The sequence below is a fragment of the Eublepharis macularius genome, chromosome 17 (assembly GCF_028583425.1).
Source record: "Eublepharis macularius isolate TG4126 chromosome 17, MPM_Emac_v1.0, whole genome shotgun sequence".
In the NCBI taxonomy this organism is placed as follows: Eukaryota; Metazoa; Chordata; class Lepidosauria; order Squamata; family Eublepharidae; genus Eublepharis; species Eublepharis macularius.
In genome coordinates this window covers 33,623,472-33,647,330 of record NC_072806.1, presented here as the reverse complement: position 1 = coordinate 33,647,330, position 23,859 = coordinate 33,623,472, and the positions used below count along the sequence as shown (strand labels likewise).

The window sequence follows — 23,859 nt, the reverse complement described above, 5'->3', positions numbered from 1 at the left end:
GCGAGGAGAAAGTAACTGGCGAGGCCTTTTCCCCCAGGCAATAATCGTGGACCTCTGGCTCCCAAGACACCGTGATTTGGCTCAGGTGGATTTAAAAGGAGGCGAGGATCCATTGCGAGTCCAGCGGCGGCTAGAAGATGGGGTGGCTCGATGGAGCCTCCATGTTCAGTGGCAGTCTGTGTCCGAATCCCAGCCTATGCTGGGAATAAAGAGGCGGCTTTGGTCCTTTCTGGCAAGCCATGCACCCCGCAGGATTACTTTTTCCTCCCATTAAATAATTATTTGGAGACCTTTTTTTTGGTACTTAATATATAAAATAGTGGAAGAGGGGAAAAAGAAATCCGAGCATCCGTTTGTTTCCGAGGCGGTATCTCTAGGACATATCACAGGTGGATAAATAATTGAGAACTCTCCGGTGGCCAAAGCTATAAAAGTTGGGCTGGGGGAAAGAAGGAAGCCGCCTTCCGGCCGGGCTCTGTACACAACACACCCCACCTTTCTTCTGCCACCTTTTCTCTTGGGGGCCGTGAAAGAAAAAAAAAACAGGGGAACTGGGAGTAAGAACTTCCGATCATTAAACCTCTATGAATAATTCAAGCGAAACCTCACCATCATTTTTAATAAAGCCTGCGGTGTGTTAAACCGGAGGGGATTCGGTGTGTTTTCCGAATCCGGTTTAAAAGGCTGGGGGGAGGGGGCAGATTTGCTTTGCAGATCGCAACCAAAAACGGACTCAAAGGAAGACCCACATCTTTCCCCTCCAGGCGTGTGTGTGTGTGTGTGGGGGGGTACTTTGCCTGTCCCTGAGAACTAATCAGCCTTCTGCGGTTTTTGGAGAAAGAGTTTCTGGGGCTTAGACCAGCTTGGAAGACCCCCCCCCCCCCCGCAACTTGTATGGATCCAACTTAGATAACTGCTGCTGGAGGAGATTCTCTTTTCACAAGCACTTTACAGGCGCTTGGGCTTCCATTCTCTGCACACTTCTTCGCGAGTAAGCCCCCTTAATTCAGTAGGATTTCCTTTCGAGTAAACATGCGTTGGAGCCGGTCTGCTCTGGCACGAATCAAGCCCTCCAGGGGGAGTTTTTCAGTCGCGTCCGTTTTAGTCCATATGATTGTTTAAATCGCCAGTATCCGGCCCGTTTTTACAGGGCCCAGTTTCAAGCCGGCTGCCGCAAAAGCAGGGAAATGAAAACGTGCCGGTTAGAAACTGTCCAGCGCCGCGCACCCTGCCCGAAAGGAGGATCGTTCATAATAGGCTAAGGGGGGTGTGTGTGAGGATCCACTGTCAACCAAGTGGCCTTTTAAAATTCAATCGTGCTCCGTTTTGCTCTTAACTTTCAGATCACGCAGCTGAAGATTGATAACAACCCTTTTGCAAAAGGATTTCGAGATACCGGAAATGGCAGACGAGAAAAAAGGTACCATTATGTTTTCTCAGGTGTATATCTTTCCCCTCCTTCGTGGTCTTTGAAACACTTGCAAGGGTCGTGTCTTAGTCATTTTGCATGTTTACTCCAAAGTAGACCCACGAGATTCAATGGAACTTGCTCTCAACCTTCAAGTCCAATTTTCAGCTTCTAAGGGCCTCTGTTTTCGCCTAGAGCCAGTTCGGAGTAGTGGTTAAGAGCAGCGGGACTCTTATCTGGAGAGCCGGGTTTGATTCCCCACTCCTCCACTTGAGGCCAGTTGGGTGACCTTGGGTCAGTCACAGCTCTCTCAGAGCTCTCTCAGCCCCTCCCACCTCACAGGGTGTTTGTTGTGGGGATAATAATGGCATACTTTGTAAACCACTCTGAGTGGGCGTTATGTTGTCCTGAAGGGTGGTATATAAATCTGTTGTTGTTGTTGTTAGATAGTCGATCACGCTTTGTCTACATTGTAGGGGCTGGGCTGGGGGCTACATGACAGAATCCTCCTACACCTACTCTAGCCACAACTAGTCTAGGGTTTCCTGTTTCACTTTTTGCTGTCCCTTTAGTTTTCTGCTTACAAGGACATTTTAAATACATTTTTAATGCATTCTATTACGGGGAATCCACATCTTAAGTGGCACCGTTTGATCGCCTCAGCCGAAATGGCCACTTTGAGAATGCTCAGGTGTATAGTGAGGCCCCCTGTGCTAAACTCCCTGCCCCTAGAAAACTAGCAGAGCAGGGAATAGTATAATCTTTCTTCTAACGGAACAGATGCCTACTTACGGGCATTAAAAATATTTGCAGCGCTACCTACAATCGGTTCTGCTACCCAGTTTTTCTCCGTGTATAGACCAAAACCTTCAAGCAGTTTTCCACAGGACTTAGAATCGTGGCCTAAATTCCTTCACATTGCTTCTTAAATCTTTCTAGCTTTATAGACTTCTTTGTTTAATTAAAAGTCCTGTCGTCGTCCCCCCCCCGCCCCCAAGTACATCCATTCTATTCATGCCTCATCCTCGAGATATCTCTCTCACCAGAGCATGGGAAGTCTTATTTTCATAAAAGTTGAGAACAATATTGTGAGGGGTAGCAAAAGAACTTCTGTCCTAGCGGGGTTGCCAACTGCCAGGAGAAAATAAATGTCCGTTTAGGTAGGCTCAAATGGGCTGCTGCTTGCCTCCCTGCCCTAAAATAGCTTCAGCTGCCCCTTTCCACACCTTAAGCTTGTATTTCAGCGGAAGGACGTTTTCCTCCAGGCCTGTTGGCAACCCCTAAACCCGCGCACCCCAAGGCAATCCCGGGAGCTCCCGATCCTAGCCCGGCCGCGCTCCCTCCAGGGCCTCGGCCAGGAAAGGGAGCGCCGGGCGGCTCGTCCTTTGAAACTGACACGGCCGGCCGAGCCACTCGCTGACCGCCTGCCTTTCCGCCCTTCTTTCCCCTCCTGCGCTGCGCTTCATCCAAAAGAAAGCAGCTCTCGCTCCCCTCCCTGCGGATGTACGAGGACCAGTGCAAGCCGGACCGAGACGGAGGCGAATCGGACGCGTCTTCCTGCGAACCGGCCCCGGTGCGGGACCCGCTCCATTCCCCGCTGAGCACGGCGCCCAGTCCCCTGAGGCTCCAGCGCAACAGCAGAGGTAAGCGACCCCGTAGTTCCGGGAGGTGGTATCAAACGCTTCCTGGGGGCAGGTCTACTCGATGGGGCTTTCTCCCAGGAAAGTGTTCTGAGAGTTGCACTTATAGGGAGGAGATAAGCCCTCTTGCCCTGCACGGTTCTTCTTTCCGGGGAAATAGATTCGGAGGAGTCAGCCGTGTTAGTCTGTAGTTGCAAAATAGTAGAGTCCAGTAGCACCTTTAAGACTAACCGTCAGGTTGCATCTGACAAAGAGCGCTGTGGTTCTCGAAAGCTTATGCTACAATAAAGTTGCATCTGACGAAGAGAGCTGTGGCTCTCGAAAGCTCATGCTACAATAAAGTTGCATCTGACGAAGAGAGCTGTGGTTCTCGAAAGCTTATGCTACAATAAAGTTGCATCTGACGAAGAGAGCTGTGGCTCTCGAAAGCTCATGCTACAATAAAGTTGCATCTGACGAAGAGAGCTGTGGTTCTCGAAAGCTTATGCTACAATAAAGCTGGTTAGTCTGAAAGGTGCTACTGAACTTTTTACTAATTTCCGAGGAAACACTCTTAGGGGTGGCTGTGTCATATTGTTTTGCATGTTTACTCGGAAGTAAGACTCTCTTTCGTAGCTCTATTCCGAAGGCTGCGATCCTGTTCATGTTTACTGGGTATGACGGGGCCTAGGATCTGTTTTGTACCTCCACGGGGAAGTAAAGTCCGCTCCGTTCCAGGGGGCTGATTCTCAAGGAAGTGTGCCGTCCTAAGAACACTGAATAGATTTCTGTAGGATTTGCTCAGGGCTGCCTTGCAAGTCCCTGAGAGTGGAGCTTTCGCTGTATTTTACTTTTCAAAAAACTATTGATAAACACAGTTGACCTTTTCATTGAGATCCGTCTAAAAAGGATGCCACAAATCATTACAAAAACCCTGTTAAAAGCGTCGGAAATTCTAACCCCCAAACCCGAGTCTGACGAACTGGAGAAATCTGAATAAAGCCACCTCACTGGGCCAGAACCAAGGAGGGATTCGAACCGGGGACTTCAGTGTCCTCTCCTACCGCTTTGCTATGGCAATCCAGCCAGAATGGATCTCTGAAGATTAGATGACCTTTATCACACTCATTTTGGGTAGCTAAAAGGATTTTATTTCGAAGTAAAAAACAAAATCGTACATCTTCGTGAACTGCAGGATTTCAGTCCAGCGACCCCAACCAGGTTTTCAGAGTGTTGGCTTCGCACAGTCACGCGAGCTCCTTTCTTCAGACACTTGGTGAACTGAAGATCTAACCTGCCTAACTTTTAAATAACGCCCAATCGAGTTTGTTTTGCTATGCCAACACAGCCGTAATTGATCTCGAGGAGATCGCTGAAGATCAGATGTCTAGTATTAAAATCTATATAATGCAGACGAAGATTTGACGATCCCGCGATGTTATAGACATGGTTAGGGGAAATCACGAGCTTGTGTACAATCCTGCTCAATGCATGGCAACTCGGAAGTAAATACTGCTGTTTCCACTGGGGCTTACTCCCAAGAAAAGGCTCCAGTATTTTACATACATACTTGGAAGAAAGTTCGTTTGGAAAAACAATGCATCTTATTTAGGCACCGGCCGTAAATTACTTGACTTTATTTGGGAGGCTCGGTGGAGGAGATTTGCTTAGGATAAATATTCAGAAGATGGGGGCTGTTTCGAAAATATGTAATGCAATCTACCTGCCAGATTCTGGCTCACCGAAGCCGCTTCTACGAATACGTTTGCGAAGCTTTAAGGTCCAAGCAGGCTCTTCTGGCAGGAGCGGACTTCGCATGCGTTCTGGAGGCTGACTGTATCTTTTGCTTTTATTAGCAAATTTCCTCCCCCCCTCCCCCTGTAGTAGCAGCTGCGAGCCTTTAAAAAAAAAACATTTTTCTCCCCATTGTCTATTACAAGCATGTCAATCAAAACAGATCGACCCTCTCCCAACTGATTTACACTTTTATGTCGGTTTTAGACACTACAAAATTATGAATTTTTAAATCAACTCCCCCCCTTCTTTATTTACATCGGATGAGGAGGAGGAGGGACTAAGCTCGAAGGTGCAATACATCCAGTTTCATTAAACCCACACGTGAGAGTGAAGAAAATACGCGTTTCCCTCTAGCTGCCAGCAGAAGGGTATGTGACCCTGCTCTCTACTGCCCTCTGGTGCCTGTTTTTTTGCAGTCTTCTCTCACACCACAAAACTCGATGTTAATATCTGGCCTATTTCTTCTTTTCCTCCCTTGCCAGCTTGTATTAACAGACCAGTCAACTTGTTTTAGGAGAATCAGAGCCAAGTGTGCTGTGCCACCTTGAAGACTACCAACTATCTCTTCTAGCCTAAACCCACTGCCCCTGGTTAATGAGAATGTTGCCTGTATTTTTTAGCTCACTTCTGAAAAGAGGTGTTAGGCAGGGAGATGTGAAGGGCCATTTGCTGTTTGTGTTTTCTGTAGAGTGCAACTTTTTAGTGGACTCCTGCTCATCAAAAAGCTGGGTGTTTTGCATCTAACGTCTAAGCATAGTACTGATTACATCAGGACTTTATATCATGTCCTGGAATCCGTTTTTGGTTTGTTTGTTTTGGGTAACATCTAGCTTAAAGAAGAGCCCTGGAAAATTCAAAAGGTTGCTCCCTTTTATGTTTTATTAGTTTGGTCCTAATAAATGCACTTCCTAAGGCTGAACAAAGCAAAAGTAGGGATTCTTTAGGCCCTACAGCTTAGCAAAACTGGGGAGATTGTATTATCTCCAGTTTCTGCTGATAAAAAGCTTGCTGTACTTTCTCGCCCCTATACTTAAATTTTATATAATAATGTCAGACTCGGAATATTCTGCATTTCATGGCCTTTAGAACCTGCTGTTTACTGCACTGATTTTCCATCCTATGGATACACATACCTGACAACTGAGGGTCCTTCTCATGAATCTGACAAAGTGGGCTGTAGCCCGTGGAAGATAAACATCAGTCTTTTAGATGTTGCAGTACTCCTGTTTTAGTTTTTACTGCTTTAGTTGATGATTTATTTATACACCACGCACTGCGCTTTAATGATTAACAATGAGGTTCATTTTAAATTAATTGACAAGGACAAATTTTAATGGTTGGGGCTGCAGGTTTCGCTCCCCCCCAAGGCTGTTTTGGGTGTGTGGAAATGGAAAGGGAAAATGCAAACACATTTTAATATGGAAATATTAACAGCAACCTTTGCTTCAAAAAGTGAGAACTGGGGGGTTGTTTGTTAAATTATAAGTGGTCTTATATTTCACCTTGAGTCCTGAGCTGCTCAGGATAAAGACAGGTATATAAATATTCTAAATGAAAATATTGCAGGGAAAGGAAGAGAGAGGCACTCCTCCTATTGAAGATTTGGTAATAGGAACATTTATTTATTTTTGAAAACATGTTAACTCCTTAGAATGTATCTAGAAGGCACTCAAGATAGCTTCCAGTATAAAATGAAAACCGTATCAAAACCATTAGATACAGTCAACAAAGCAGTCTTTTTTTTTAAAAAAAACAGATTATTAAAAATAAAATAAATCTAAAAGACAAAACAAGTAAAGATGATACTTCCCTCTCCCCAAATAAACAGGTCAACTAAAAAAACCCTAGCAATTAAAAACCTAGAAGTTTAAACAAAGTCAGCTTGGTACCGGCAGGACCTTGGAAAAGGTGGAAGTTTCAGTGCTGAGGCCCCACCACAGAGAAGGCCCTGTTTCTGGCCAGCACACTTTCTCCACCCCTGCAGATGGTGGCAAACAGAAAAAGGCCTATTTGGAATGTGTAAATGACAGGGCAGTTCTATTTATATCAACTAGAAATTATTTTCTGTAGTCGACAGTGCCAACTTTCCCTCCTCCTCTCTCTCCTTTCAGAAGACAAAGGCAGTGATCACGAGTTGGACAAACCCCCTGAAGGAAAGAGACCCAGTCCTGACCTGGAAAACTGCAGTCCCCGCAGCAGCAGCAGCCCCCGCTTGCTGGGGGACGAGAGAAGTCGCGCGGGCAAAGCCAGCGAGAATTCCTTGCCCAAAGAAGGCATCGGGGAAGGAGCCCTACTCAGCTCCCTGGGCCTGGAGAAAGACAAAGTGGAGGGCCGGAGGAAAGAGCCGCAGCCGCCGCCCCTGCAGGAAGGCTCCAAGAAGGAGGCCCACAGCGATTGCTCTCCCTTGGGGGGCGGCAAGGAATCCTTCGCCCCACTGATGGTACAAACTGACAGCCCTCCGCAGCTGAGCGCAGGGCACCTGCAGAGTTTGGCACTCTCGGGACTCCACGGGCAGCAGTTCTTCAACCCGTTAAGTGCCGGGCAGCCCTTCTTCATCCATCCGGGACAATTTGCCATGGCTCCAGGGGCCTTCTCGGCTATGGGCATGGGACACTTGCTGGCCTCCGTGGCAGGCGGAGGGAGCTTGGAGAATGGCGCCTTGGCTGCCACGCAAGGGGCAGCGGGCACAGCGACCCCCTTCCCTTTCCACCTCTCTCAGCACATGTTGGCTTCTCAGGTAAGAGGATGACGTCCAAGAAGCTTTGGGAAGATCAAAAGGGCAGGGCCTGTACTCACAGTCAGGCTGAACACACTGTAGGAAGGGGCCTGGCTGGACTGTGGTGGGTGTGACGGCCGGAGAGGGGGACTCTGCCGTGCTCCTTGGAGCCAAATCATGTGTGTCCTGGGAGTTCCAGATCTGGAGCTCCCAACTGTTTTTAAAACTCCGCTCCTGGGCGCAAGGGCCCTGCACAGCCAAGAGCCGTGTTGGATAAACTGTTGGGCACTCCAGAAACGGGACTCACAGCTCTCATTTGGTTTGTCCCCTCATCAATGGCACAGGCTGGACCCATCGGTATGCTTACTTATGTGTAAGTGCCCTGGCCCTCTCCCGAGTGTCATGGATGGGGGTGCCGTACCCCCCCCCCCAACAGAACATTTTTTGAGCCAGCTTTTGCATTCCAGTTCCTGCCCCCCCCCATATACATATGGTCCCATCATTGGTCCTGTGGCTTTACAGAGTAATTTAACCAGGCACAGGCAAGTCCCTGCTGCAAGGAGTTTACAAATAGCAATAACAACTTAGCATTTATACAGAGCTTTAGAGTGTTCCAAGAACTTTGCTCTTGGCAGCGCTTACTTCTCAAAAAGGCAAATGGAGGCGAGGGGGTTTAGGGCTGGAGACACCTGAGGCCACTTTGTTAGTTCGTGGCAGAAGCGACTTTTGAACCTTGGACTTCCTGGCTTGCAGGCTCCCAAGTCTGCAAGCTGTTCGGATAGCACAAGCTCCAACAAGTCGAAGTCCGTTTCTGAATGTCTTCCTTGGAAGGTTCCAACAGCACGTTGTGCATGCGCTTGTGCAAGTCTGGTGAAGAGACATGCTCAGAAGTAGGATTCTATAAGAGGGTTACTTTTCTAGGTCAGGAGTTGAAGCTTGCAGCGCATTCCATGTAATATAGATCCAGGGGAGTTAGCCGTGTTAGTCTGCAGTAGCAAAAATAGAAGAGTCCAGTAGCACCTTTAAGACTAACCAACTTTACTGTAGCATAAGCTTTCAAGAACCACAGTTCTCTTCGTCAGATGCATCTGAAGAAGAGAACTGTGATTCTCAAAAGCTTATGCTACAGTAAAGTTGGTTAGTCTTAGAGGTGCTACTGGACTCCATTCCATGTCAGGTTCTGCAGCTGTGTGCCTGTGTCCGGCAGCATTCTTTTTGCTAGCTATGGCAAGCCGTCCTTTGTTGAGTAGATGAATGTGGAGCCAGTGTTTGACCCATATTCAAGTGGCCAAATAGGTTTAGGGCAGTGTTCGAGGTGAGTTTCTTTTTCACCTTTTGAAGCTGGGGTGGACTAGTAATGTCTGGATAAACGTGGACCAGTTAAGAAAATGTCAAGATGATGACCACATCAGCTGGCCCACTGACATACATGTACCTCCTTGTCTCTCAAACTTATACACGTTTTACAGGTAATACGACTTGCTGAGTTATGTCTGTGCAAGGCAGACAGTTGGGTTTTCTTGTGGCCTGCTTTTTGCAAGCACAACTCAGGTGCCTTTAACAACTGTATGGGATGTCAAAATTCCACAGGTGAATCTTTACCCTGTCGTTGCACTTTTATAAACATTTTGCTGGCTAGGTTTTTGCAGCTATCAGGGTAGAAAAAGCGACTAGAAAAAATGAAGCAACTGTAAGTGCGATCCTAAGCAGAGAGTTTTCTTGCTGTCAAGTTTCAGCCAATTTGCGGCAACCTCATAGGGTTTCCAAGGCAAGTGATAAAGAGAGATGGTTTGCCATTGCCTACCTCGGTGTAGCAACCCTAGACTTCCTTGGTAAACGCTTTGGTGGTCTGTCATCCAAGACTGACCCTGCTGAGTTTCTGAAGCTAGCCAGGACCATCTAGGTAAAGTTTATATTTTTCTAAGCCCACTGAAGGCTTAGAAGGGAAACCTTCTCCTTTTGCCTGCTTACTTAGAAGCCAGTCATCTTCTGGTGTGCCCCCCCCGGCCACATTTCAGATTTCTGGCCTCAGTGGGCAAGAAGGTTTGATTTGAATGGGATGTACAGAAATGAAAACAGGGCAATTAGAGAACTGAAATGGAAAGACGGAGAGACTGAGAGCCAAGCTACAAGTGACGCCTGACACAGGTTGGACACTTGTCAGCTTCCCTCAAGTTTTGATGGGAAATGTAGGCGTCCTGGTCTTACAGCTTGGCTCTCCATTACAGCTGCAAGACCAGGATGCCTACATTTCCCATCAAAACTTGAGGGAAGCTGACCAGTGTCCAACCTGTGTCAGGCGTCACTTGTAGCTTGGCTCTAAAAGGGCCGTGAGAGTTTCTGGATTAAGGAGAATTACAAGAACTTCAGGGATGAAAATTAGGCCCATTCTTCCAAACCAGTAATGCTCCAATTTTCATGCCAAGGATCACAACCTCACCTTGATAGCAATTGAATGCCACACTATATGTTAGAGCTCACGTGCACTGAGCACCATGGTACTCATGTGCCTACATTTGTGCGCCTGTATTCTAGAGTTGAGGTTTATCTACCCCAGATGTTTCCATTTCTACACAGGTTAGAGTTTAACTTTTAGTGAGCCAGAGGAGAAATCTGAAGGAGGCTCTCCTAGGAGGAGCACTCAAACCATTTTTTTAAATCTCAAAAAGAACAAAGAGAAACCTAACATGTTACACGTGGACAATTGAATCAACGGGCTTGCCGTTACAAGTTTTGTCCTGGTAGCTCAACAGGGAAACCTGTCCTCGTTGCCTTGCTTGCTGAGGCAATGCCTGTGAGTTATTGAAGGTGCTAGAGCAAACGACAGGAAGGAGTGTTCATGTTGAACACTGGGCGGGTCTTTTGGGGCTCCATGAATGGCCGGTATAGCTGTGGGCCCACGCCTTATAGTTTCCCGCAGTTTTACTGTGGAGAAGATTGGTAGTGTATGGACAACTTGCCTTTTAAGGAAGCTTATCTACCATTACTGATTTTCTCATAAAGGAACCCCAAAGACACCTGCAGGGGACTATATGAAACATTTTGAAAGCTGTGGAACTTTTTCGTTCCTCTTGAAGATCTCACTTTTGGCTGGCAAACTTCCGATGAAAAAATATGAGCAGAACGTTAGCAGAAGTCAAGGCAGGGCTTGCAATGAGCAGGCAGATGTTTGTTTCCAGATGTTTATTCTACTTTTGAAGTAAGGCTGGATCACTCCAATGGGCCCTTTTTTAGGGCGAGGAGGCCTTAAAGTGTTTGTTTGGTATTTATCAAGATTTGGAGGCATTTTGGATTGCTGTGGTAAGATGGAGGGAGCAGGATAGCGTTGGTGGGGTGGAGACCTTCAAGCCGTATTCCACATTTTGTAAATGGCTATGTGCCTGCTTGAGAATTGCCCCCTGCAAGGAATTATTTGGAAACTGGTTTAGCAAGCTTTGGATTTCTATCTTTCCCTTTCAAGCTGTCAGCACTCCCCAAAAGACTGCCATGTCTTTGCTAGCAGGTTAGTGAGTAGTTTTTCTGGGCCGGTAACTGTTTGCAAGCTTGTAGTTTTAAGAATGCTGGTGGAACTGATCTTGCTTGGGGTGGGTGAGATCTGGCTTAGCTCAATACAGCAATTGGTAAGACTAGTGGCTCAGAATATAGAGAATTTTGACAGCAGTTAGTGACTGTTAACAGTTGCATACTTCTAAAATGTTACTGGTAGAGATGGGCACGAACCGGGAAAATTGTGGTTCGTTGCAGTTCGTGGTTCATTGTGTTCCATGAACCGCAAGCCACGAACTGGCATGAAATTGCCCGGTTCATGAACCTGTTCATTTGGTTAGTGAATACGTCATTTCCGGGGCAGCAGTAAGTCCATCCTCCCCCCCTGTTGCCTAGGAAACTGATTGATTGGCACCAGGCTGTCTGCAGTGATGAACAGAAAAACAAACCAAGTGAACTGACCTAAAAATTGTTGCTGTTTGTCAGAAATGCCCTCCGACGAACTGCTGGTTCGCGAACCAAAAAAACCAACAACACCCCACAGCCCGGTTTGTGACAAACTTTGGTTCGTATTTTGGTTCATGCCCACCTCTAGTTACCAGCAATCCTTAAAAACTTCATAGTTGAAAGAAATGCTGTTTACTGCAATGAGAATCCTGTTAAAGGAGGGTGGAGCGTGAATTTTCGAGGTGGTTTCTGAAGACTGAGCATGTTGTATGATGGCACCCTGTCCTTGGAATGTCTCTTCTCCCCAATCATGTTTGTTAAGCAGGGTCCTGTCTGAAGCTTGGAGACGCTTGTACCACTTCCTCAACTGAGGACTCTTAACTGTAATAAAAATAAAAAATGTGGGAAAAATAAGGTATTTTTTAAAAAAAGGAGTGAGACAAGTTGTCAAATACCTCAAAATGAACCATTTGAGGCCCATTCCCTCCTTCTAGATCCGCCCATTGGCCCAGATGTTAAGTCTGGCCAAATGAGGTCTATCACCCAGCCTTCCTATGCACCTTCCAGTACAATCCTATGCAGGGCTTTTTTTCTGGGAAAAGAGGTGGTGGAACTCAGTGGGTTGCCCTCAGAGAAAATGGTCACATGGCTGGTGGCCCCGCCCCCAGACAGAGGGGAGTTTAGATTGCCCGCCGTGGCAATCTAAACTCCCCTCTGTCTGGAGATCAGGGGGTGGGGCCACCAGCCATGTGACCATTTTCAAGTGGTTCCGGAACTCCGTTCCAAGGCATTCCTGCTGAAAAAAAGCCCTGATCCTATGCACAACTACGAAGAGTAACATACCAGGAACTGAGTTAAATGCATAGGAGCAGCCAGTCTGTTATATACTTTCTTATCATAAAGGCAAGGTCCTTCCATTTTTAACCAGCCATTTCTCAAGGGGTTACTCTGCATGGAATTTCCTCCTCAGAACAACCTTTTGATGTTCTAAGCCACTTCAGGTGCCCATTGGGGAGAAAAGTGGAGTATAAATGAAGTAAATAAATGAAATGCATAATAGATGAGGCTGAGAGGTGGTGGTAGGTAAGCTCCTATGAATGGGATTTCAAGTGTGACAGCTGGAGCCGTGGGGCATGTATATGGTGTGGAATGGGACCGTGGTGCTTAGGAAGAAGGGAGTTAACTCCTCCCATAAAATTTCCCTGGTTGGACCCCCCCCCCCCAATACCTCAAGTCCTGAGAAGACAAGTGCCCCCTCATGGAGCTCAGCTTAACATGGCCAAAGGGGATTTTTTGATCAAGGGATGACTTAACCCCCTCCTCTTATTCTTCCATGCTGATTATGAATGTCAAAGACACATGTAGAGGAGTTAGCCGTGTTAGTCTGTAGTAGCAAAATCAAAAAGAGTCCAGTAGCACCTTTAAGATTAACCAACTTTATTGTAGCATAAGCTTTCGAGAATCACAGTTCTCTTCGTCAGATGAATCATGTGGCAATCTCAGGAGACTCCACCATTCCCATAGATTTGGTCCACAGGCAGACATTCTATGTGTCTAGCTTGAGCTATAAATCTGCCTTCAATCTCTTTCTCTCTTTAAAAAACATTTTTGTATGGGGGGGGAGTAGGAATGTACTTTGTCTGCGGCATGTTCCGCACTAACCAGATAGGAGCTCATCCACCTGAGTTTAAAGGCTCTTCTTCTCAATAAATGCCCCTCAGGAAATTGGGCGTTGGTTGTTTTGTGTTTTTGCAGGTATGGTACTTAGATTTCTGTTACTCAAATACAAGCATCTCTAATTCATTCTGACATGACTCTGCCTATGTACGGAGCTCCATTTCAACATTTCAACCCTTATCTTTTTCTTTCAAATGTCCAGTTCATTAGCCATCTGCCCTACAAAACATAATGTGGTGTTTTCAACAGTCAAACTTTTTCAGATACTTATTTTCTTGTTTTTACAACAGCCCTATAAGTTAGACCAGTTTTGTAATTACTGTACTGCAGAAGGGAGGATTAGAAACAGAATGGATTTGAATCAGGAACTGTTCTATGACAGCTCCACAATTAACCAATTGGTTGATGTTTAAATTTACATACATTTGCATGTTAGCTGACCCTCATTAGAGGGGCTTTTTAAAATATATTAAAGAATAACTTGCAACTTAACAAAATCTTCTGCACGAGAAAGAAAGTCCTCTGTGCCTACTATGGTAATGCATGGGGACCTCGAGAAAGATGCTCATAGCTCAAACCTCCACCAATCTAAAACTGACCTCTGTACATTAATCAACTAGAACTCATTGTAAAAATAAAATTGTTTCTAGTGTTGCAATGAGAAAAACAAATTGTGGGCAGAACAATTACCCACCCCAAAGACCCTCCCCCATAAAAAGTGTTTTAATTGGAGAACTGATATTTTCATTTTTTAAAAAAAAGCCAAATCTTTTGCAACTTATTTTACAAACCCCTATTATGTAATATCAGCTTCCTTTTCTCTGTGTGGTACATTAATTCAGCCAGTGAGCGAATGGAAGATATCTGGAAATTAGAGAGTTACAGAAGAATTTTGGCACCCATAAAATTCATCTATGGTCCCGACGAACATTGATGTTGGTGTTGGAAAACCTGTTCAGAATTAGAAGTGTCTTTAAAAGCAAGCTTTTAATTAAAAAAATTATGTATGCCCTTTTTACAAACTGGTCTATGCCCAAAGCAGATGCCTGCTTCCAAATCTTAAGAGGGTGGAAGGAGAAAGAAAGGAGAACAGCAGGTTAAATGGGAGCAAGAACATTCTAACGTATGTAGGCTTGGTGTTATTATCCTACTATATAAAAGGCAAGCCATATTGGTGACGACTCACTTTTTATCCATGTGCAGGCTCATTGCTGACGACTCTGGTTTTGAGGCCACTGTAAAGTGTCCATTTGCCGCTGGGAGGGAGCCCACCGAATTGACGGCTTAAGCCCTTCTCCCCACGCCTCCCCTCCGTGCCCTCCTGCTCTGGCCTACAGGCTGCTGAGCTTGCCACCGGGAGGGAGCCCGCCGAATCAGTTTTTTAGAGCCCGTTGTATTTTTTCACACAATGAGTGTTGTTGCTAGTATATCAATAAGGCTCTAGATGCAGTACCATAAAAATGAAATGCATTAAAAAAACTGATCCCCTCAACTGTTGATAAGTCTGCAACAGTAAAAGCACTAATTAGTTTATTTCATTTATACCCCAACTTTATCCCAAACTAGAAACAGCGCCCGTTGTGTGAAAAAAATACAACGGACTCTAGAAGACTGATTCGGCTTGCCCCCTCCCAGTAGCAAGCAGGTGCTTTGCGGCGGCCTGGAGGCCAGAGCGGGAGGGCGCTGAGGGGAGGCACAGGGAGGAGTGCTTAGGCTGTTGACTCAGCGGACCCCTCTTGGCGGCAAGCGAGTGCTTCACAGTGGCCATAGAAGCAGCAAGAGGGACTCCCTTCACAAAGGAACGATGAGGTAACAAATAATGTATACTTCATTAGCAGATTAAGAGGCACCAGGTAGATTAGGGCAGCAATCTTGTAACTGAGGGGTCACTGCAGAAGAGACTCTGGGCCAAGCTACACATGACGAATGACACTTGAATGGCAAGTGGATTGAGTGGAGGGCAAGTGAACAGGGAGAAATACACTTGCTGTTCAAGTGTCATTCGTCATGTGTAGCTTGGCCCTCAGTTTTTCGCCTACTTTATTTCAGTGAATGAGGGCATGCATAACGAGGCCTGTGATGTAAAACTTAAGCCACGTACTTAAGCTCTGATTTTTTTTAAAAAAGTGTGCTTTGGCTTAGTTAGCAGGTAAGAAATATGAGGCAGGACTGTCAAGAGGGGTGAAGGGATGGTCGTAGTCTATCTGTTCTAATCTGGCATCTTGTGTGTGTGCTTTTGAATACCAGGAGGGGCTCCAACTGTGATGTGAGGGGGTCCCAGAGGATATCTTTAGGATCTGTGGTGTTCTGTGTAGCTCAGCTCGAGTAAAGGCTTAAAAACCGGGTTTCAGAGGAACTATGGGTCCCCCCCTGAAGTTTTCTGTACTGTAAAAAAATATTAATTTATAGAAATGAATGAATATGGATCCCATCTTCCTTGGACACCTCTCCCCCCAAAAGAATTAACTAGGCTGCCTTGTTTTTAAAAAGGAAAAATGGGGGAAAGCGAGGAGGCTGGGAAGGAAAGACTTGGCATGTGGTTGCTACCCAAACTTATTGCTTGGTTACTTTGGCCTCCTATTTGAACAGCTCTACAAATTTCTTCCAGATCTGGTCACGCTTATCTGCGGTTTCATTTTCTATTAACTGCCTTTTTTTTAACTCCTAATTTTAACATGTCCAGGTGGCTTTTGAGGAGGGCTTTGAAGGAGGATAGGGCCCCAGAAATGTTCTGGGAGGGAGTTTGATCTTGCTAGCTTTAAGACCAGCTGCCGAAGGTTATATGAGGGGTGGGGAATTATTTTCTGCAGCTGACAAGTGTAAAGTTCCATCTCGTAGGGCTGCTGGTCAGTTGTGAATGGTACTCTAAGAGGAAACGCTGGGTGGATTTTTTTCTTCTGGGCTTCCCTCTGGGGTTTTACCCGGGAATAGCCAGTGCGATCTTTATGAACTGACCAAACTAGCAACTCGAGAAGATGGAGCAGATGCCAAAACGACCTGTTTGCTATGGATTTGCCGATCGCTGGATGCAAGTGCTGCAGGCCCCTGATTTTGTCTCTGGTGATCCTCCCAACATTTTAATTGAGCTTGCGGTCATGAATTTTTAAAATAATACTGAGAGCATGTGTGCGGACAGCCCCTGGAGAGGAGCGCTGCCTATAGAACATATCTGCAAAAGCTTGTTTGCTTTGAGATGGGTTTGGGTCTTCCCTTCGATCGAGCACTACAGGGCAGATACCAATGAACTATTGATCTGGGCAGCCACAGTTTGCAAACTACGGTTTAAAAGGGTCCACAGCTAGGGTTGCCAAGTCCCTCTATCCTCTCAGTGGAAGGATAGGGGCCTGGAACGTACCCTATCATGCTCCGGCAGTGGCATGATGATGTCACTTCCGGAAGTGACATCACCATGCCAAGTGCGTGGCAATGTCACTTCTGTAAGTGATGTCAATGCACCGGCTGCAGGAGCGCTCCCGCATTCCGATTTGGCCGGTTTGGGGCCAAATCGGGGCTTAGTAATGCTCCCACGGCCAGCATGAGGGGTGGGAGCTTGTGCATGGGTCGTGCTCCTGAGGTGCATGCCAGTGGCAGGCACGCTCCGGGAGTTTGCTCCCTCCCACCAATCACTCAGCGATCAGTGGATAAGGGGGCAAATCCCTGTGAGTTTGCCCGCCACTGGCAGGCACCTGGTAACCCTATCCACAGCTCAGAGGCAGATCACTTGCATTGCATGGAGAAAGGCCCTGTTTGATCCTTGGTTAAAAGAACTGGGAAAGTCTTTCTCTAACCATTGGGAATGCCAGTCAGAGTAGAAATTAACCGAGGTGGGTGGCCAGATTCAAATAGCCTGACTTGTTATAAGGCAGGCGTATCTGGAAACTTGGGAGGCAGAAATATATATCAAGAAGCTGAAAAAAGCATTGATATATTCAGGGCTGTATGTATTCTAACATTGTTTGTATGCACAAAAAGGCAGCAGAATATGGCATCAGTTGCAAACATCTACAGTTAGTGTCTCCTGTCCTTTAAAAAAAAGTTTTGAGCCTTCATGTCTGTGAGAAAAGCCTTGAAGAATTTAAGTAGCAAACTAAATTATGCAAAGCAGGTTGATTTATATGCAAATATACTAAGTTCACATAATTTATACAGGGTAGCTTTCCCTTAAGATTTTGTAATTTATTTTTAACACAGTATACACATGCACAGTAGATTTCTAATCCGCAAGAAAACCATGTGTATGCACAGATTTCGTAAAGCAGGACTTTCCCCCTTCTCCCTCCTCTGGTTCCTCACTTGTAGCTTGGCCCTAAGGCCACTGAAACGTAGTTCCTGGGGCTCAGTAGACCCTCAGGAATAGCATGGGAAGCTGTGAGGGGGCTCCACAGGGTCACTGGAAATTTCTGCTCCCTCCTCCAAAGACTTCAGCGCCACCAAGTCTTGGGAACAGTGTGGGCAGATTCACGGCAAGGCAATTGGCACGCATTTGGAGATGGTGCTGTGAGCTGTTTTGCTGTGTGCCCACTTTGTCATTGTTTGGCTAGAGCTCCACAGTCTCTGGCATAGCCAGACACCAAAGCGCACAGCGTTTTTTTCTAAAATTCTTTTAACGTGAAGCTGGAACGACCTTGCCGTGAAAGCAGGCAAAAGGAGTTTCTGAGACTGCGTGCCATATCTCTCCTTGCCGTTTTAAATCGTGGGGTAATTTTGTAAACTTAATTTTTTTAATGTTCTGTAAAAATGCAGTGAAGAAAATGGGCAATGCTGGGGTGCTGTTTTTGCGTGACTCTAAGCCCGTGTGCAAACTGAGGGAGGAAAAAGTCAGCTGGGACAGGCTCACAAGAGCGTACGAGAGCTTCTCCCCTGGATCTCTGAGCCACTCCCTGATGCAGCGCCATGAAAAGCCACTCTGTTGAGTCTGGAGAATGGCAGTGGTGAATTCCCACGGTGGATGAGGAAGCTAAAGGCTGGGAAATTCAGTGACCCTTTCAGACTCATGCAGTCACACTTAGGAGCATGTTTGGGACCTCTGGTTTCCACATCCGCTTTTGCAACCCCCCCCCCGACATTTCACAGATGTAAACATGGAACACCGCTATTCTTGCCTCCCCCATCCACCATAACTCCCTGCTGCTTTCCCCCACCTGCCCGGTGCAGCAGATGCATTGGTAAACTGAGCCTGACCGTTTTCTTTTTTAAAAACCGAAAAGGTTTAATCTCACAAGGTTTTTGTCATGCTTTTTATGGAACAGCAGCCACTCAAATGCATCCAGCCACATTTGTTCTCTGGTAAGGAGGGTAGAGATGGGAGAAAGAGAATGGAGGAAGCATCCGGCCATTTTGTGTCACTGACCAAGAAAATTAAATCAGTTGTCCCAGCAAGGTTGCATTCAACTGGTTTTAAAAAGGAAAAGGATAGTTATCCTTTGGAAATCTCAGCCTTGAAAAGTAGTTTTCAAACCACAGATCAGTACAAAATATAGGAGAAGAAATTGCAAGCAATAATAATAATGGTGTGTGTGTTAAAGAGTCATAATTTTAAAAAAGACACCTTCAAAGATTTTGCTCCGAAGGAGATGGAATTGGGCAATTAATGGCAAAACAATATAAAGGTTTTGGTTTTCCATAAGACACGAAACAGATTGCATTTAGATAATAACCGAACGACCTGACAGCCACAAACCTATCCTGTTCACCTGAATTTCTAATTACAATTTAGAAAAATAGGAATCTTTTTTTTATGCAATTGTAGGGGAGGTTTTGAACGCAATCTTGAGGATGACGGTGCCTGAAATGGCCGGCTGCTGCTACCTGTGTATTGGGTGCACACATGTGACACATGCAGAAATTCAAACATGTACAGTCTCGGAGATGTCATTTTGTAATATCGGGAGCACAATTGAAACACCAGGACCGACCCCTATAGAACATGCTGGTATACAATAACAAAATAGTTTAAAGACCTCCCCGCATGGGAAAAAAGATGGATTTGTTATTTTAATTGGTATGTTACCTTTTGTCCTTCTAAAGGCACCCTTAAAGCCACAAAAGATTATAAAAATATTAAAACGGCATTAATTCCTCCCCCGCTAAAATTCCTCCAATAAAACAGCAGCCCTGGAGCACGAGCATCCATTTCTCTTCGCTTCATGGAAATGTCTTTAGTTCTTCCTATGACGACAGGGTACGATGAGTCAACAGGGACAGCTGCTCAAAATTAGGGTTCAAATGCCAGTCCTCTGATGCATCTATCAGACAAAGGTCGTTTCTCCCAGAGCATGAGAAAGGAAAAAGAAAGGGATCACCTGACCAGGCTAAATTCTGGCCAGTTGTGAAATGTCAGGAGAGTCTTTTGGGGAGGGGCCCTGGTGGCTCAGTGCCAGAGCATCCGCTTTGCATGTGGAAGGTCCCGGGTTCAAATCCTGACATCTCCAGTTAAAAGGATTAGGTAATGAAAGACCCCTGGAGAGCCACTGCCAGCCAGAGCAGGCATTGCTGACCTTGCTAGCTCAGTTGTGTGATTCAGCGTTAGGCAGTCCTTGTGTTCAGATCTCCAAAGTTTCTCATTGTCCTTCTCGCCAAAGTCATATGTGTAGGACCAGGGCTTTTTTTCTGGGAAAAGAGGTGGTGGAACTCAGTGGGTTGCCCTCAGAGAAAATGGTCACATGGCTGGTGGCCCCGCACGGAGGGCCATCTCAACTCCCCTCTGTCTGGAGATCAGGGGGTGGGGCCACCGGCCATGTGACCATTTTCAAGAGGTTCCGGAACTCCGTCCCCCCACGTTCCCCCTGAAAAAAAGCCCTGTGTAGGACTGTTGTCTAAAAACCACTGTTCCTCTAGTTCATGTTGTTAATGCCTGGCAAGGGATTCTGTGGTGTCTGGAAACAGGTATACTTGGCCCACTCTCAATAATTTGTGTGTTTTCAGACTTGTTGAATCTGGGAAGAAGGTATCCCGATCTTGACCTTTCAGGCAACTTCCCATCCACCTTGCCAGTTTGTAGTCAGACATCTTTTGGGTGCACACAATTTGGGCCTTGGCTTTTGTTTCAGGGTGTTCAGTTCATTGTGCTGAGTGGGATGGATCAAGTAAAAAACATGATATGAAATGGATATGAAAGAATTTTAATGGAGAAGTGACTTGTGTGCAGATAACTTTGGCGGTTGTGGTATTTTCTGTGGGTGGAAAGATGGTCCCATCCAGAATCTCTGGGGTGGTATTTCAGAGGTCCAGGAAGTGGAGCCAGAATCGGCTTCTCCAATGTTTTAGCCCCAAACGATACTACTTTGAGTGTTACTATTGGGTCCCATTCATGCATCCCTGTGTGATTACCTCAGACTGTCCAGGTTAATAACATTATGCTTGTCTGTCAGCCAGGAATTGGCCAACAGTTTAGAAATCCTGAAAAGCATGTCTGCTGGATGAGAATTTCTGAAGCTGTGGTATCTGGGATCAGGCATCTGGAACATATTAGTCCAATTTGGCAGCTGTTATGTTGTCTCCTCATTGGATTCTAGGCCCAATTGTAGACACTGGTTTCGATTTGGTCTTGGACTGTCCGTTGCCTCCTCCCGTATGAATTTCCCCATACATTTAGATCATCTTCAGAATAATAATAATAACTTCACTTACATGCAGCTCTTCTAGACAGACTAGGGCCCCACCCAGAGCGGTGAACAAATTGGTGTTATTATTATCCCCACATTACGGCTGGGGAGCTGGGGCTGAGAGGAGCGGCTTACCCAAGGCCACCTACTGAGCTCATGGCAGTAGTGGGATTCAAACCAGCAAAGTGTGCTGATTCGCAGCTGAACCACTTAACCACTGTGCCACAGCACTCTCCTTGCTCTGTGTCTCTCTCTTGAGGGCAACAACTCACGAGGGATGCCTTCCCAAGAGAGACTGGTTCAACTCCATCATTATGAGATCATAGGAAGCAGAATGGAAAATTTGGATAAGCTTTCAGACTTAACCTAAATATGCACAGTGTTTATTGACTAGTATATAGTACGATATTGGGACTGTGGGTGTGGTATTTCTTGTTCTCGTTTTGCATAAGCTTTGGCTGTTTTAATTTCAAGAAAGTGTTTTATTTCATTTTGTTATAAGCTGCCTCGAGGTTTGGAATAGTAAAAAAGGATACTGCATTGCTATTTTAATAAATAAATGAGTGTCTGTACAGGCAGCCCCAAAACTTGGGAGTAAGTAAATCAAATGTTGTGTGTCCCCTAAATAAGAGCATCCCTATATCCAGAAGACCAATTTGACATGAGGATACCCATTTGTACAGGTTGCACAAATCTGCCGTACTTCTTAAACTGGGTTTTCTTAATCTGATGTCGGCTGTTTCTCCTAACACCATAACTGCTCATTTGGTAACTGGAAACATTGGGGTTTTTAATTGTTTTCTCAATGTTTTATGGTTTTTTAATGTTTATGTTTTTTATATTTTACTTTCGTCAGCTGCCTCGATCAGGTTCTCCGGAGAGGCAGCACAAAGATGTTTTCAGTAAATAAATAATGACAGGCTTCTTTTCTTTCTCGTTCCCAGGGAATCCCGGTTCCTACCTTTGGAGGACTTTTTCCTTACCCCTATACTTACATGGCGGCAGCGGCTGCGGCTGCATCCGCCATACCGGCCACCAGCGCTGCCACCGCTAGCTCGTTATCCCGGAACCCTTTTCTGAGCAATGCCCGTCCTCGCCTGCGTTTCAGCCCCTACCAGATCCCGGTTGCCATCCCGCCCAGCACCAACCTTTTAACCACTGGTTTGCCTACTAGCTTGAATGCCGGCTCAGAAGGTTCAAAGCCTGGAAGCAGCAGGGAGTCTAGTCCCCTCTCAGATCTCCCCATACACAAATCCAGCAGCCAGCGGGCCTCTTTGTCCCCCAAAGGGTCCCTGAAGGATTCCATCAACGAGCTCCAGAACATCCAGAGACTGGTCAGTGGTTTAGAAACCCAGAGGGAGGTATCTCCAGGAAGGGAATCTCCCAAATGACTGCCCCTGGAGCCAGCCTGTTCAACAGGGCTGAGACAGGATGGGGGACAAAGGTGTACAGCACAGTATAAATATTTATTTTTTAAAAAAGGAGGTGGGGAAATTGATACGGTGTGGGGGGAGAGAAAGAAGGACAACCAGGTGGATCAATAGCTGTAGGAGGTATAGGAGTCCAATGTATCACGAAGCAGAAAAAGTATGGGAGAACATTGGGATAGAGCCACGTTCTGGAGACTGTCCCCTCCACAAGCTCCCCCAAACACACATCTCCCGGCCCTGGTTCTGGTGGAATAGTCAGAGACTGCCCTTCTCTTCCACCACGTCAGCCTGAAATAGACATCTTCAGCGGTCGAATGGGGGTCTCAGGCCCACAGTGTAAATAACCAGCTGCCTGACTTGTGGCTGATCTGGACCGTCACGGCAGGAGGTGATCCAGATTGTCTAATTCTAACTTTTTTTTAAAAGCAACACTGCCGGAGAGGCGTTTTGCTATTTTCTATGTCAACAGACGGATTTTCTGAAACATGGATTTTGTTGTCATTGTCTAAAACAAACCAAGCTGGAGGGGAAATGCCGTGTACTCTGTGGGACAGTCCGTAAGATGACAGCAACATTTCTAGAGATGATGTCCACCCACCACTCTTGGAAGGCCATCAAAAAATTCAGAATTGGTACAATCGGTGTGATGAACCCTTCCCCCCCTTTTTTCTTTTTGGACTCTACCTGTGTACCAGAAACGTTTTTTTTTTAAAAAAACCCACATAATATTTATGGAATAAATGGTAATTTTGTGTAAATAAGCTATACAGATTCCCCAAATATGCAAAAATTGGTATTAATTTATTCAGAGTTGTACATTGGAATGTACATAATTAGAGTTTAACTCATCACATTTAATTGTTCTCTCTTTTCTTCTCAATTTTATGTGAGCATACATATTGTAAATGAAGACCTATTTAGCTCTTTGTGAATGGGAAAAGATATTGGTTTTCTTTTATGTCTGAAAAAAATATTGTTTACCCCGCCTGTTTGAAGACTATCATGTGCCATTGATAATATTTTTAGGTTGTGTGAAAAAGGAAGAGGTTGGAATCATTTTAAGGGATTTCTACAAGGACCATCAATTACTCCCTCCCTCCACGTATATCATAATCACAATTTAACATTGAATGAAAATCTCTTTTACAGTGCGGGGTATACAAAAATTGCAGGAATTAAACCTCAGGATTTTATTTTCACTCCAGAACAACAACAACAAAAGAAAAAAAATCCCCAACCCTTAAAACTATACGAAGATTTAAAATATCACATGGACAGTGTGCTATATACTTGTTTTAATTTTTTTAAATGACTAGAAATGTGCTGGTTATTCGGGTATCTGTTCAATTTTTTTGATGAGTTCTCACAACTTTCAATAAAAAATATTCAAAGAACACTTTTCCCCCTTCAGGTTTTTCTTTTCTTCATTTCTTGCTCTGAAGTGTGGTTCTTTTCTTTCGAAAGAAAAGACAATACTTTCCAACCAAAATAACACAACCGAGTGTGCGCTGAATTTCTTTTTCCCTTGAAAACTTGCACACTGTTTCTACGCTATTTTAGTTGGTCCTAATAAACACGGCTTTTATTTTTGGATTTTGCTCTGGATCAAAGTGGCTGCTATTCTACTCTGGCTATAGTACCTTCTTTGCAGATGCTTTAGGCATTTAGAATTGAT

At 45.5% G+C, this 23,859-nt stretch overlaps 1 protein-coding gene across 1 annotated transcript in view; it reads left to right on the top strand.

Annotated features, from left to right (window-relative positions):
* The window catches only part of TBX2 (T-box transcription factor 2), a 37,043-nt gene extending 13,463 nt beyond the window's left edge, over positions 1 to 23,580 (top strand). Inside the window, exons 4-7 of the mRNA XM_055001604.1 lie at positions 1,344 to 1,420; positions 2,882 to 3,051; positions 6,936 to 7,561; positions 21,699 to 23,580. Coding sequence (XP_054857579.1) covers positions 1,344 to 1,420; positions 2,882 to 3,051; positions 6,936 to 7,561; positions 21,699 to 22,145 — 1,320 coding nt within the window. The 3' untranslated portion in view covers positions 22,146 to 23,580. The remainder of the gene's footprint in view (positions 1 to 1,343; positions 1,421 to 2,881; positions 3,052 to 6,935; positions 7,562 to 21,698) is intronic.
* The last annotated feature ends 279 nt before the right edge of the window (positions 23,581 to 23,859 follow it).